The sequence below is a fragment of the Panthera tigris genome, chromosome B1, assembly GCF_018350195.1.
Source record: "Panthera tigris isolate Pti1 chromosome B1, P.tigris_Pti1_mat1.1, whole genome shotgun sequence".
Lineage (NCBI taxonomy): Eukaryota > Metazoa > Chordata > Mammalia > Carnivora > Felidae > Panthera > Panthera tigris.
The window spans coordinates 142,943,709-142,958,136 of NC_056663.1; the positions used below are offsets into that span (position 1 = coordinate 142,943,709).

Below are 14,428 nucleotides of genomic sequence, written 5' to 3' on the forward strand. Positions count from 1 at the left end.
GATTCACTGTGGGGTGGCGTGGCCCGTCTGGGCTACTTGCACACTGCCAGGCTTGTGGTGCTGGGGATCTGGCGTATTAGCTGGGGTGGATTGGCAAGGTGCACAGGGGCAGGAGGGGCAGGCTCAGCTTGCTTTTCCTTCAGAGATCCACTTTGGGAGGGGCCCTGTGGCACCGGGAGGGAGTCAGACCTGTCGCTGGAGGGATGGATCCGCAGAAGCACAACGATGGGTGTTTGCTCGGTGCAAGCAAGTTCCCTGGCAGGAACTGGTTCCCTTTGGGATTTTGGCTGAGGGATGGGCGAGGGAGATGGCGCTGGCGAGCGCCTTTGTTCCCCGCCAAGCTGAACTCTGTCGTCCATCCGGGGCTCAACAACTCTCCCTCCGGGGCTCAACAACTCTCCCTCCCGTTGTCCTCCAGCCCTCCCGCTCTCCGAGCAGAGCTGTTAACTTATAACCTTACAGATATTAAATCCTGCTTGCTGTCAGAACACACTCCGTCCAGCCCCTCTGCCTTTGCAAGTCAGACTCGGGGGCTCTGCTTTGCCGGCCGGCTGCCCCTCTGCCCCGGCTCCCTCCCGCCAGTCTGTGTATCGCGCACCCCTCACCGCCCTTCCTACCCTCTTCCGTGGGCCTCTCGTCTTCGCTTGGCTCCGGAGACTCCATTCTGCTAGTCTTCTGGTGGTTTTCTGGGTTATTTAGGCAGGTGTGGGTGGAATCTAAGTGATCAGCAGGACGTGCGGTGAGCCCAGCGTCCTCCTATGCCACCATCTTCCCTTCCTCTTGAATCGTTATGTGACCTCTTAATAACCACATAACACTGGGCTTGTTTTTTACTTCTCTGTGTCGAGTTTTTTTTTTTTTTTAATGTTTATTTTTGATAGAGACACACAGTGCGAGCAGGAGACGAGCAGAGAGAGACAGAGACACAGAAACTGAAGCAGGTTCCAGGCTCTGAGCTGTCAGCGCCGAGCCCGATGCAGGACTTGAACCCACAAACTGAAATAATGACCTGAGCAGAAGTCAGACAGCTAAGTGAGCCACTCAGGTGCCCCTCTCTGTATCCAGTTTGCTTATCTGTCAACTGGGCATAATAATAGCTCCCCTCCCAAGGTTGTTGAGAGGAATCAAAGAGTAAACAGATGCATAGTCTGGTACATAGTAGGCACTATGTAAGTATTAGGTACTATTTTTAACTTCTGAGTTAATTTTAGACTTTTACAAAGTTGAAAAAATAGTACAGTGTATCCTTATCTCCCTCACTCTTCTTCTCCCACTGTTAACATCTTATGTCACCTCAGTACAGTTATCAGGAAAAGAAAATGAACATTGGTGACTAAACTACACACTTTACTGAAGAAATAATTTCACCGATTTTTCCACCAATGTCCTTTCTGCTAGGATCCTATCCAAGACCCACACTGTATTTCATTATTTCTTCTTAATCTGCCCCAGTCTGTGGCAGTTCTTCCTGGCAGACACAAACTTAACAAAATGATTAAAATGAGTATTACTAGTAATAAAACATATTAACATTATGAATTCCTTTATATGATACACTGAGAAACACATAACCACATTTTCCAGTTTTCTTGCCAAAAAATGCATAACCTCATTGACATAAAAATAAGCCAAAATTGTGAAACATTCTATAAAATAACTGATCAGTATTACTCAAAAGTGTCACTATTATTTTTGATTTGATAAAAATTAAGAGTAAATTATCATGTTAATGAATATCTATAAACCATGAAAACTTCCCAAAGTTTGACTACATTTTCTTTAATTCTAATTTACATGTAGTTCTCCACTTATCAGTGGAACTTAATTCAAAAATTCATTTGAAGACCCATTATTTTTTTTATGTTTATTCAGAGAGAGCGCGTGCACACGAGCAGGGAAGGGACAGAGACAGAGGGAAAGAGAGAATCGCAAGCAAGCTCCAGGCTGTCAGCACAGAGCCCGATGAAGAGCTCAATCCCACGACCATGAGAGCATGACCTGACCAAAATCAAGAGTCAGGTGCTCAACCGTCTGAGCCATCCAAGCACCCTGAAGACTCATTATTTTCGATCAAGATGATTTTTTTTCCCCCACAACAGGGTCTATATTTCAAGTCAAGAGGTAATTCTATTTTAGCAGGCTTATGAAGTAACTCTACTTTAGCAGACTAGCCTAGAAATCCAACTAATCTAATATGTATTATTTTTCTAGGGAGAAATATACTACAGGTCTCAAAATGTCAGGAATACATTTCTGTCTTATTCACTCTGTCCCCAACCTGATGGGCAACAGGAACTCTGTCTCTTTCCTGGTCTATCTAAATACATTCAACATTTCATTATTCGGCTGCTGTTAAGTAATAATACTTGTTGTCAGCAATTCCCAGGACTGCTCTCCACTTACTCTAAAACTGCCTCTTTTCCATAACTCTTGGATTCCTCGCCATTTGAACCCTATTTCCGAACCCTCAATTTTGGCAATATGTTCAGAGCCTCTCACATCCTGAGAGGCTCTCACATCCTGAGAGGCTCTGAACATATTGCCAAAATTGAGGGTTAGGAAACAGGGCTCAAATGGCGAAGAATGGCCTACTGCACTGACATTAGCTACTTACTACCTAAGACCAGAGTTTCTGTCCATCTCAGCTAATTGTTAAAAGAACATAGGCTTCTTTCCTTTTTCTCTATACTTGGAGTAAGTATCAGTTGTACTTAAGTTTTCTAAGGGTCACTACTACTACCCATGATGGAGAAATAGAGGATAAACATTACTAACAAAGGGGAAATTTTAAGAAGTCTCACAGCGTAAATTAAATGGAGCTCTAGACATTCTCAAGCTTTCTTAGCTGCTTTCTCACCAGGACTCTCAGATTCCATTTATTCAAAACTGTTCCATACTTAGTTTTCTACTTCAATCTTCTTTGGAGTTTTCTATTTTCAAAGGTGGCCTGTATCTAGGAGTTACAAAGTCAGACCTTTGAGATTGCCTTTCACCCCCCTCTTCCATCACAGAAGAAGGGAACGTAAGTGTGCTTTATCATTGCTGTTGTCTCAACTCTGCAACTTTAGTACTAAAGTGTTACTAAATGTGTTAAATTTTTGAAAGAGGGTTACATAATCTCTTGAAGCCTCATTTTCTTCTTTAAAAAGCAAGTGGTAGTACTCTTTCTTGCAGGATTATTGTAAGCACTAGTGAGACACTATGTACAATACATAGCATATGGCAGGCATCCAACAAATGACGGCAGTTTTGGTCTCTATCGCCAATCCTGTTACCATTATTCAGCCCATAACTGCTACAGATGCAAGGTGAAAGGCAGAACTAGAGCTGATGAGTGAGCCATGCTTCCCTAACCACACCTCTGAGCGCTCACCTACCCCCACATTAAAAATAAGAATAGGGCAGTTAGGAAACATAGAAAGTAAGGTAGGATAGATATGTTTCTAAGATGGAACCTTTCAAGAAGTGAGGAAAATCTTAGAAATGAGAATAAAGTTTTGTTGGCTTTTTATAAAAAAGGAAAATGGCATTCAGTATAATATACAAAATAAAAATAATACACAGCCCATCTAAATATTTAAGAATTGTTTTCTTAAACAATTGTTTCCTTTCCAAAAGAAAGTCATTTATTCTAAGTATCAAGATAATCTAAGAAATATTTGTAACAAAAATACCCTTCCAGTCCTTCTGTTTTTATAGTCTTGTCTATATCTATTTAAAACATTACACTGACTAACCTTTAGCTGCAACTGGCAAGCCACATGTACCAAAATGCTCCTTATAAATGGCTATTTTACTTATCTTACTAAAAAATATATGCAGTACAAATAAATCCAATGCAGCTTCATACCTTACACACATATCTCCTCTAACATGCACATGCGGGACTCATCTCTCCAGGAACAATCCTCTTGTGCAATATTCTTTTTCCAACCAGCCCTGAAATAATACCAGCCAGATCTATTTTCTTCTCTTTTCCAACTTTTCTGAAGAGCAATGGAAATAAACTAATGATAAGTAAAGCTACTGCACAATTTTCCCTTACTGAATGAAACTTTTCAGTTAGTTGTTTGTAGTTGTTCATTGCTAATCTCTCACATGTTTCTATCCCTTAACAATAGGGCATGTTGTTTCCCAACTTGGAAAATTAACATGAACATCCACATTGACCTGGCAGTTGTAGACTGCAGTCATTTTCCAGGCGGCCAGTTGAAGGCCATGCACAAAGCTGCCTTTGTTGTGAGAAAAATAATTTCTCTGAAGTTTATGGTGATATTGAAGTTGCTCTGTACAACCCACTGCTCCCGGCCCAATACACGCTACTGGCAGCATTCTGTGAGGAGTACAGAAGACATGGGAAAGAGGGTTAATCTATTTAATGATATAATAGAACTTGATTGTCTCTTCTTCTGGGTTCTAAATTTTAATATTTGAGGTTTTTAAATTTTATCTTAATTTTAAAGGGAAGTAATTCATTGTAAACCCCTATTCTTTTTTTCCTTCTGAATTATTGAAAAAACAAATCAAGTAGTTTCTTTGACACTTGTTAATTATAACCTACTAAAATAACTTGGCAGTAAACCTGGCAAAAAGTAACATGCCAAGGCAAGTAAATTTGGCCCTAAAAAACACAAACAATATTTATATGCTATGCTTTGCCAGATTTTAAAAGGCAAATAATGATTGTTATTTGATAACTCTCATTCCAAGAAGGTAAACATTAGCCTTCCTTTCTGACAAGGAATGGTAGATCAAAATCTTAATTGACTAATTTCCAAGAAAATGAAAAAGCTGTAGTTCAATAAATCACCTGTAGCTTAGCTATTCCTGGAAACCCTCTCCTTTGCAATAAATTTAATTAAGACAATGGAAAACCACCATTCAACTCCAGGAACAAGATACAATAGATAGCCTGTATCTGATGATGAACAAGCATAGTTAAGAAGCAAAGTAAACTGAACTGTAACTATTTTTCAAATCTTCAATCACTGGAAACTCAAAGCTTATTTTTTCTCTTTGTGTTTATCTTTCAGATGTCTTTCCTTTAAAACCAGAACTTTGGTTGAGTTCAGTAATCTTTCATACAAGGTGTGCCAAGATTCTGATTCCATTATTTCTGGCATTCTGAGAAGGAAAAGAAAGATAAATGGCTAGCAGTGGCTCTCTCAAGTATGGGAAGGTCAGTATGGTGATTATGGCTACTGAAGGAATAACACAGAGACAAAGGGTTTACTAAATGAAATGAGAAACACATTTGATGGAATGAACAGCAGGCTGGAAGAAGCGCAGGAATGAATTAGTGACCTAGAAAACAGAGTAATGGAAAGTAATCAAGCTGAACAAAAGAGGAGAAAGACATCTACAAAGTGGAACAGACTTAGGCAACTCAGTGATTCCATCAAATGTATAACATTTGATGGATAAAATAAAATAACATTCTTCCAAAAGAAGAGTAAAAGGGGCAGAAAAATTTATTTTAAGAAATTATTAGCTTCACTAATCTGGGAGAAGGAAACTAATATCCAGAGCCAGGAGGCACCAAGAACCCACAACAAAATCAACAAAAGCAGATCCACACCAAGATATATTGTAATTAAAATGGCAGAATGTTGAAAAATTAAGCATCAAGACCAAAGAAAACAATTACATACAAGGGAAATCTCCTAACTCTATCAGTGATTTTTCAGCATAAAGCTGGCAAGCCTAACATGAGTGCTGAATGGGAAAAAATCTACAGCCAAAAATACACTATCTAGCCAGGCTATCATTCACAATAGAAGGAGAGATAAAGAGTTTTCCAGAAAAACAAAAATGAAAGGAGTTCATGGACTACTAAACTAGACCTGAAAGAAATATTAAAGAGGACTCTGAGTGGAAAGACCAAAATGACAGTATGAAAATAAGAAACACAAAAGCAGCAAAAATGAATATTTTTATTAAAAAAATCAGTCAAGGAACTCACAAAATTAAAAGATGTAAAATATGACACCATATACCTAAAACATGGGGATAAAGGGACTAAAAATTGGTTTCAAACTTAAAAGATCATCAACATAATATAGACAGCTATGTGCACAAAAGATTACATACAACCATAATGGTAACAATAAATCAAAATCCAGTAATAGACATGCAAAGAATAAATAAAAAGAAATGCAAATGTAACACTGAAGAAAGCCAGCAAACCATGACAGAAAGAGAAGAAAGGACTGACAGAGTAGGCAGTCAGTTAGACATGAGCTGGAGGCAAAGGCAGTTAATTACAGGTGACACATTAGAAGCCTCAAGGAATTTCTGGGTTTTCTTATTCTATTCCACTGGTCTATGCGTCTGTTTTCGTGCCAATACCATACTGTATTGATGATTACAGATTTGTAATACAGGCTAAATTCTGGGATTGTGATGCCTCTAGCATTGGCTGTCTTTTTCAACATTACTTTGGCTTTTTGGGGTCTTTTGTGGTTCCATACAAATTTTAGGATTCTTTGTTCTAACTCTGAGAAGAATACTGGTGCTATTTTGATTGGGATTGCACTGAATGTGTAGATTGCTTTGGGTAGTATCGACATTTTAACGGTATTTGTTTTTCCAGTCCATGAGCAAGGAATGCTTTTCCATTTCTTTGTGTCTTCTTCAATTTCTTTTATAACCTTTCTATAGTTTTCAGTGTTGTTTTCCTTTACCTCTTTGGTTAGGTTTATTCCTAGGTATACTATGGTTCTTGGTGCAATTGTAAATGGAATCAATTCCTTGATATCTTTCTGTTGCTTCATTATTGGTGTATAGAAATGCAACCAATTTCTGTACAGATTTTATGTCCTGTGACTCTGCCAAATTCATGTATCAGTTCTAGCAGTTTTTTGGTGGAGTCTTTCTGGTTTTCCATGTATAGTATCAACCTTGCCATTTGCAACAATGTGGATGGAAATGGAGGGTATTAATGCTAAGTGAAATAAGTCAGAGAAAGATACCATATGATTTCACTCATGTGTGGTATTTGAGAAACTTAACAGAAAACCATAGGGGAAGGGAAGGAAAAATAAGATACAAACAGAGAGGGAGGGAAACCACAAGAGACTCTTAAATACAGATAACTGAAGGTTTATTAGGGTGGAGGGTTGGGGGGTGGGGAAAATAGGTGATGGGCATTGAGGAGGGCACTTATTGGGATGAGCACTGGGTGTTGTATATAAGTGACGAATCCAGTAAATCTACTCCTGAAGCCAAGACTAATGGAATGAAAACAAAATAGTTTTTATTATCAGATATTATATACCACCTTACTAAAAACCGCTAAACTGTATACTTTAAAAAAGGTAAATTTTGGGAGATCTAAATTATATCAATAAAAATTAGACTGTGAAAATAATAAAGATTAAATTTAAAAATTTTTAGTTTTTAAAAGAATTTTGTATGTGGAATATATGTAAATAAGTATGTGATTTCAGGATAAAATGTAAATGATAATTCTCAAAAAAGAAGCTCAATAATAAAAAATAATCACCTGAAAACACTAAACTATCTATATATCCCAGATTATGTAACAAAATTAGGTTATATTCTCATCTTACAAAAGGAGGAACTATAAGCTACTATTTACAGTTGATGTAAATAGAAAAGGTAACAAAAATTTTAAAGATTACTAGCAAAATGTAAAACAATGTATTCTTTTCAAGTCACATAAAAAAAAAACGTTAAAGAAAAGAAATTTAAATTGAGAAGGCAATCTGTGAATGCAAACCGCTGCCGTGCCTATGGAAAAAATAAGAGATTCCTCAAAATTTTAAAATAGAACTACCATATGATCCAATAATCACACTACTGGGTATTTAACCGAAGAATACAAAAACACTAATTCAAAAGGATATATGCAACCTTATTTATAATAGTCACAGAAACAGCCCTAGTGTCCATCCAAAGATGAATGGATAAAGGTGATACACACACACACACACACACACACAAAATATTACTCAGCCATAAAAAAGAATGAAATCTTAACCTTGCCATTTGCAACAACATGGATGGATCTAAAAAGTGTAATACTAAGTGAAATAAGTCACCCAGAGAAGACAAATACCATATGATCTCACTTTTATATGGAATTTACGAAAAACAATGAAAAAAAAGACACAAACCAAAAAACCGACCCTTAACTATAGAGAACAAGCTGACAGTTACCAGAGAGGAGGTGAGTGGGGGGAATGAGTGAAATAGGTGAAGAAGCTTAAGAATTCATCTATCATGAGGAACACTGAGTAAAAGTACGTAATTTTTTAATCACTATATTGTACACCAGAAACTAATAGAACACTATTAACTGTACTGTAACTTAGAAAAAAGAAAACAAAAAATAGCAGGAAAGCATTTTTAAAAGTTTACAGACAACCAGTTATCCACTAAATAATTAAATTCACCCATTAAAAGTCCTTTAGGTATGACATTTTAAAGTATCTGCATATGATCCTTTATTCTTTTTTTAGTATTTATTTTTGAGAGACAGAGAGAGAGACAGAGAGTGAGCAGGGGAGGGGTAGAGAGGGGAGACACAGAATCTGAAGCAGGCTCCAGGCTCTGAGCTGTCAGCACAGAGTGCAACACAGGGCTCGAACTCACAAGCCGTGAGATCATGACCTGAGCCAAAGCTGGACGCTTAACTGACTGAGCCACCCAGGCACCCCAGCATATATGACCCACTTAAAACAAAAAGCTCTAGAAAGCTTAAGTGGAAAAGGTAAAGATACATAAGAAAAGACGGTCATTTTTTTTTTAAATCAACAAGTCCCACAACTTTATACAGTAAATAACAGTGCTAAAATATATATAAAGTAAAAACTGTTAAATGTGCAAAAAGAAATGGATATAAATTCAGAAGTACAGGGACACTTGTTTAAATGTGCAATTATAGTCAGCATATAAATAAGGTTAAATAAATGTCATTTGATGTCAAATAAGGTACCCCTTACAGGTGAGAATCTGGACCTAAAAGCAAAAGTAAAGTGATAAAAAAATAAAAATAAAAATGTTCTTTTATACAGTTACGTGAAGAAGGGAGGATGAATAGACTGAAAATAGGAAGACAATCTTCCTGAATGGCAATCAGAATTCATTGTTCGTTGTTAGTTCCATAATGAAATACATTTCTAGGAAATGCTACTTTGAGAAGGCTAGTTCCCATCTGGGTGCCCCTATTCTATATTTATATAGCTCTTTACTCTTTAAAAAGTGCTTTCACATTCCTATTACTTGCAGCACTGTAACATATAGGAAAGGACAGTGATATTTAGAAAATAACAAAACAGAAACTCATGGAAGCAAAAAAGCACCATGACTCAAGGAGGGGAATTCCTGTTGCCCTAAGAGGAATGCACGTGTATAAAAATGCCCTACATATGCTGATAAAGAACTGCCTTTCATGTTCAGCATTTCTATTCCCTCCAAGAAGAGCACTAATGCTGAAGCAGCAGCAACAGCAGTGAAAGACAAACATGAGTGTGAAGGGCATGGTTATAGTCTTGGCTGTGATATTCTGTGCTACAATTGTTCAAGGTATATGGTACTTTTTATTTCTTAACCTATAAATTTCTTTTCTAGTGCTTCAAATGTCTTTTCTTCCATCTTTTCCTAAAAGATTCAATTTTTATTTAACCTCATACATTAGAAGTTACTACTGCTTTGGCAGAAAATGTTTGAAGTATGTAAGGCACTAGAGATGATTATTGAAACTAGAAATGATATACTTCATGGAATTTTTGATTTGGCTACAATATCTGCCAAGAGCCTTAAGCAATAATCTTAAATGTCTGTTAAGATTTATATGAAGTAATGTTATTAGCTTACTGGAAAAATTCTTGAGCCTAAAAGCAAGAGGCAAATAAGCTTAACCTCCAATAAACCTTCATGTTTCCCTTTATTCTTTAATGTGGTTTGTTCACAAATTTAAAGAGAAAAATCAACACCTGACTTTAGTTCCTTTCCCAGTGACAGCAGTGTCAAGTGCTATTTGACAAATTGCTATCTTTATCCTTAATGAAAACCCTGCTTATGTATTTCACCAGGATTATAAACTACAGAGATCTGCTGCAATCAGATGTATTAGTAACTGATGCTATGATCTGTTTTAGGTTTCCCCATGTTCAAAGGGGGACGCTGTCTTTGCATAGGCCCTGGAGTAAAAGGAGTGAAAGTGGCAGATATTGAGAAAGCCACCATAATTTACCCAAGTAACAACTGTAACAAAATAGAAGTGATGTAAGTAATGAACTCGCTAAAGATGACAGTGGTAGAAGCTTTTTTGTTTTGTGTTTTTGTTTTACTTATGTTTTTCCATCCAAAATTTAAGACTGTTTTGGATCTTCCTTAACAGTATCACCTTGAAAGCACATAAAGGACAAAGATGCCTAAATCCCAAATCGAAGCAAGCAAACATTATAATCAAGGTAGGGTACCAGATTACTTCCATTTTATAACTGGTTTTATCCACGACAGATCTTTTGAAAAAACAGCTGCAAATAGGATTCTGCTATGATTTTATGTGAAGCATTTTGATAAGAGGTCTTTGGTTATGACTAGTTTTCCTCTCCTGCCATATATTTTACATGTCACCTCAATCACTTGGAAACAAGAATAGCACAATGTTTTTAAAACTCTCATTTTCTCATTTCAGAAAATTAAAAGAATGAATTTTTTAAAATATCAAGATGTATGAAGTCCTGGGAAAGAAAATTTGAAAACCTAGAACAAGTTTAACCGTGACAACTGAAGTGATAAGAATTCCACAAGAGGAAAGTGATTTTCTCCTGCCTGTTGCAATGTACATTCATGCATTTCTGCATCAGTGAACCTCAGAGTTCCGATGGTTATAATTATTCTGTGACAATGAAAACATTTCTGTCTCTAGAAGTTATGTCTCTGTACTTATCTATCTGCCATATTACAACCTTTAGTTACAATGGAGACATAACATTACTGGACTCAAGAAGACCTTATAAGTCAAAAGCATACATGTGTGTAATAAACATTCCCCAAATAGTTTTAATACAAATCCATTTTTTACCCTAAAATCATACAGCACATATATATCTAGGGAAGAAGTTCTTATATATATTCCCATTTTATAAAAGGCTATAATTTATGAAATGTACTATTAAAAACATAAGCTAAGGAAAACTGGTATGAGTGCAAATATTTTATAACTGAATTAGTAGCTTTGGTCTTAATTTGATTTTTTTCAGCAACTTTTCATTGAGATGTTTTAATGCAATAAAGGTGTGTGTGTCTATTGTGTATTTTATCTATTCTTGTAAACTGTAGCAATATTTTGGACACATTTTAAATATAACAACACTTTTGTCTACCAAAAAAATGTTGAAAAATAAATATATGCAAATGTCTGGCAGTCACCTTTAGTTTTTGGGATTCTTTTCTTTTTTAATTTAAATTCCAATTAATTAACATACAGTGTAGTATTAGTTTCAGGTGTAGAATTCTGTGATTCATACAACATCCGGTGCTCATCACAAGTGCCCTCCTTACTCCCCATCACCTATTTAGCCTCCCCCCCCCCCACCTCCCCTCTGGTGACCATCAGTTTGTTTTCTAGAGTTAAAGAGTCTGTTTCTCATTTTGCCTTTTTTTTTCCTCCCAGGTTCATTTGTTTTCTTAAATTCCACAAAAGAGTGAAATCATATGGTATTCGTCTTTCTCTTATGTCGCTTAGCATAATACTCTCCAGCTCCATCCATTGCAAACGGCAAGATTTCATTCCTCTGGATACCTGAGAAATAATTCCATTTCTTCTTTATTCATCAGTCGATGGATTTGGGCTCTTTCCATAATGTGGCATTTCACAAAGTACAATATTCATTCATGATAAAAATCCTCAACAAAGTAGGGTTAGGGGGAACATACCTCAACATACTAAAGGCCATATACAAAAGACTCACAGATAATATTATCCTCAATGGGGAAAGAATGAGAGCTTTTTCTCTATGGCCAGGAACAAGGCAGGGATGTCCACTCTCACCACTGTTATTTAACACAGTACTAGAAATTCTAGCCACAGCAATCAGACAACAAAAAGAAAAGGCATCCAAATCAGCAAGGAGGGCAGTCAAACTTTCACTATCTGCAGACGACACGATACCCTACATAGAAAACGAAAGACTCTACCAAAAAACTGCTAGAACTGATACACAAATTCAGTAAAGTCACAGGATACAAAATCAATGTACAGAAATCTGTTGCATTTTTTTTATTTTTTATTTTTTAAAATTTACATCCAAATTAGTTAGCATATAGTGCAACAATGATTTCAGGAGTAGATTCCTTAGTGCCCCTTACCCATTTAGCCCATCCCCCCTCCCACAACCCCTCCAGTAACCCTCTGTTTGTTCTCCTTATTTATGAGTCTCTTCTGTTTTGTCTCCCTCCCTGTTTTTATATTATTTTTGTTTCCCTTCTCTTATGTTCATCTGTTTTGTCTCTTAAAGTCCACATATGAGTGAAGTCATATGATTTTTGTCCTTCTCTAATTTCACTTAGCATAATACCCTCCAGTTCCATCCACCTAGTTGCAAATGGCAAGATTTCATTCTTTTTGACTGCCAAGTAATACTCCCATTGTATATATATGTATATACACCACATCTTCTTTATCCATTCATCATCCATCGATGGACATTTGGGCTCTTTCCATACTTTGGCTATTGTTGACAGTGCTGCTATAAACATTAGGGTGCATGTGTCCCTTCGAAACAGCACACCTGTATCCCTTGGATAAATACCTAGTAGTGCAATTGCTGGGTTGTAGGGTAGTTCTATTTTTAGTTTTTTGAGGAACGTCCATACTGTCGTTGCATTTCTATACACCAATAATGAAGCAGCAGAAAAAGAAAACATGGAATCAATCCCATTTACAATTGTGCCAAAATACATAAGATATCTAGGAATAAACCTAACAAAAGAGATAAAAGATCTGTAATCTGGGATTCTTTTTCTTAGAAAAACACCTAACCTACTTTTTTAGTCATGCTTACACCCTAAAATTTTGGGATACCTACACAGTTTTACTTTGAAAAGAATCCAAATCAGTTTTTTTTCTACCAAAATCCCACAACCCTTCTTAAAACAGAAACAATCTTATGTTTTCCAAAAATTAAAATGCCTTTAAAATTTTTAACTTGTATTTCAAGAAATATACAGTCACCTGGCATCACACAGAATTGTTAAGAACTATATTATAATGGGTAGTTGTGAAAAACAACTGTCTCCTTTTTTTAAAGGGGCCTTCCTAGGTTCAAACCCCTGGAGTCTGGGTTGGAGGCCCAAGAGAAAACCAAAGGAAGATCCTTCCAGTAACCAAAGCAAGGTCTTAGCCAGACCACTCTGATCCCAGACTTTGAACTCCAGCTACCACCACAAAGATACTATCAATAGAAAAGTATTTAAAGTTACAGTAGTAGTAGTGTAAATCAGAATAATGGCTTCCTAAGACATATTCCTGTAGCATGACTATGGATAGTCCCTCCTGCAACCTAGTTCCCTTTAGATTTTTGTCTATTTTCCAAGCCTGATTCTTCAGTCTTTCTGTAGATTCTTCAACTAACAACTAAATTTGTTTTCTCCTGAAGCTAAACAGTGTTGGTTTCTCTGCATGTAACTAAAAATCTCAGCTGATACAGCACTTTAAATAGACACCTATACATTTGAAAAATGAAAATATTTGTTACAAAATTATCATAATCAGGTATTTGTTAATTTAAAAACAAAAAAGATTTTAATGTATCATTTGTGTATCTTTCCCATTGATATCGAAGAGCCAACCATAAAGAAGATCAGAGAATGGACAGAAAAGTAAATAGCAGAGCAGGGTGCCTGACACCAAACAAGCCCTCTAAATGACTGACTTTTTTACTGGTGCCCACAAGCAATAATGAGAAGTCAGCTGTTATCCAAGATATTTGTATATAAGTCTCTATAATCTATATCACATATTTATACTATGATATATAATATATATACAGTATAAAGACATAATATATAATATAGATATACAGCATATAGATTTAAATATAGATCATAAACTTATATAAATTTCCATACTGAAATGAGACCTCTATATCAATTCCCTGGATAGTTTTAAGACTTGGATCTAGGGGTGCCTGGGTGGCTTAGTCGGTTAAGCGTCCAACTTCAGCTCGGGTCATGATCTCTCGGGTCATGATCTCACAGTCTGTGAGTTCAAGCCCCACATCGGGTTCTGAGCCCACTTTAGATCTTCTGTCCCCCTCTACCTCTGCCCCTCCCAACTGGTTCTCTTTCTCAAAACAAATAAACTTAAAGAAAGAAAAAGGAAGCATAATGCATTGACCTTCTACCTATCCACTTTGGTATTACTTCCAACACTTAATAAATTTCTTTTTGAGTA

General features: G+C 36.5%; 2 protein-coding genes across 3 annotated transcripts in view; one reads left to right on the forward strand and one right to left on the reverse strand.

Moving 5' to 3' along the window:
* Window positions 1-14,428, reverse strand: part of ART3 (ADP-ribosyltransferase 3 (inactive)) — a 142,047-nt gene that overhangs the window by 76,943 nt on the left and 50,676 nt on the right. Inside the window, exon 1 of one of the 2 annotated variants that reach the window (XM_042984365.1) lies at window positions 3,851-3,986. The exons of the other annotated variant lie outside the window; for it this stretch is intronic. The gene's annotated coding sequence lies outside the window, so the exon portion shown is untranslated. Of the gene's footprint in view, window positions 1-3,850; window positions 3,987-14,428 lie in introns of those variants that run through there. 2 annotated transcript variants of the gene reach the window in all.
* On the forward strand, window positions 5,132-11,446 carry CXCL11 (C-X-C motif chemokine ligand 11). The gene is made up of 5 exons (XM_015542447.2): window positions 5,132-5,179; window positions 9,424-9,549; window positions 10,125-10,251; window positions 10,367-10,439; window positions 10,667-11,446. The coding sequence occupies exons 2-5, from the start codon at window positions 9,489-9,491 to the stop codon at window positions 10,706-10,708; spliced, it is 303 nt and encodes a 100-aa protein (XP_015397933.1). The 5' UTR covers window positions 5,132-5,179; window positions 9,424-9,488; the 3' UTR covers window positions 10,709-11,446.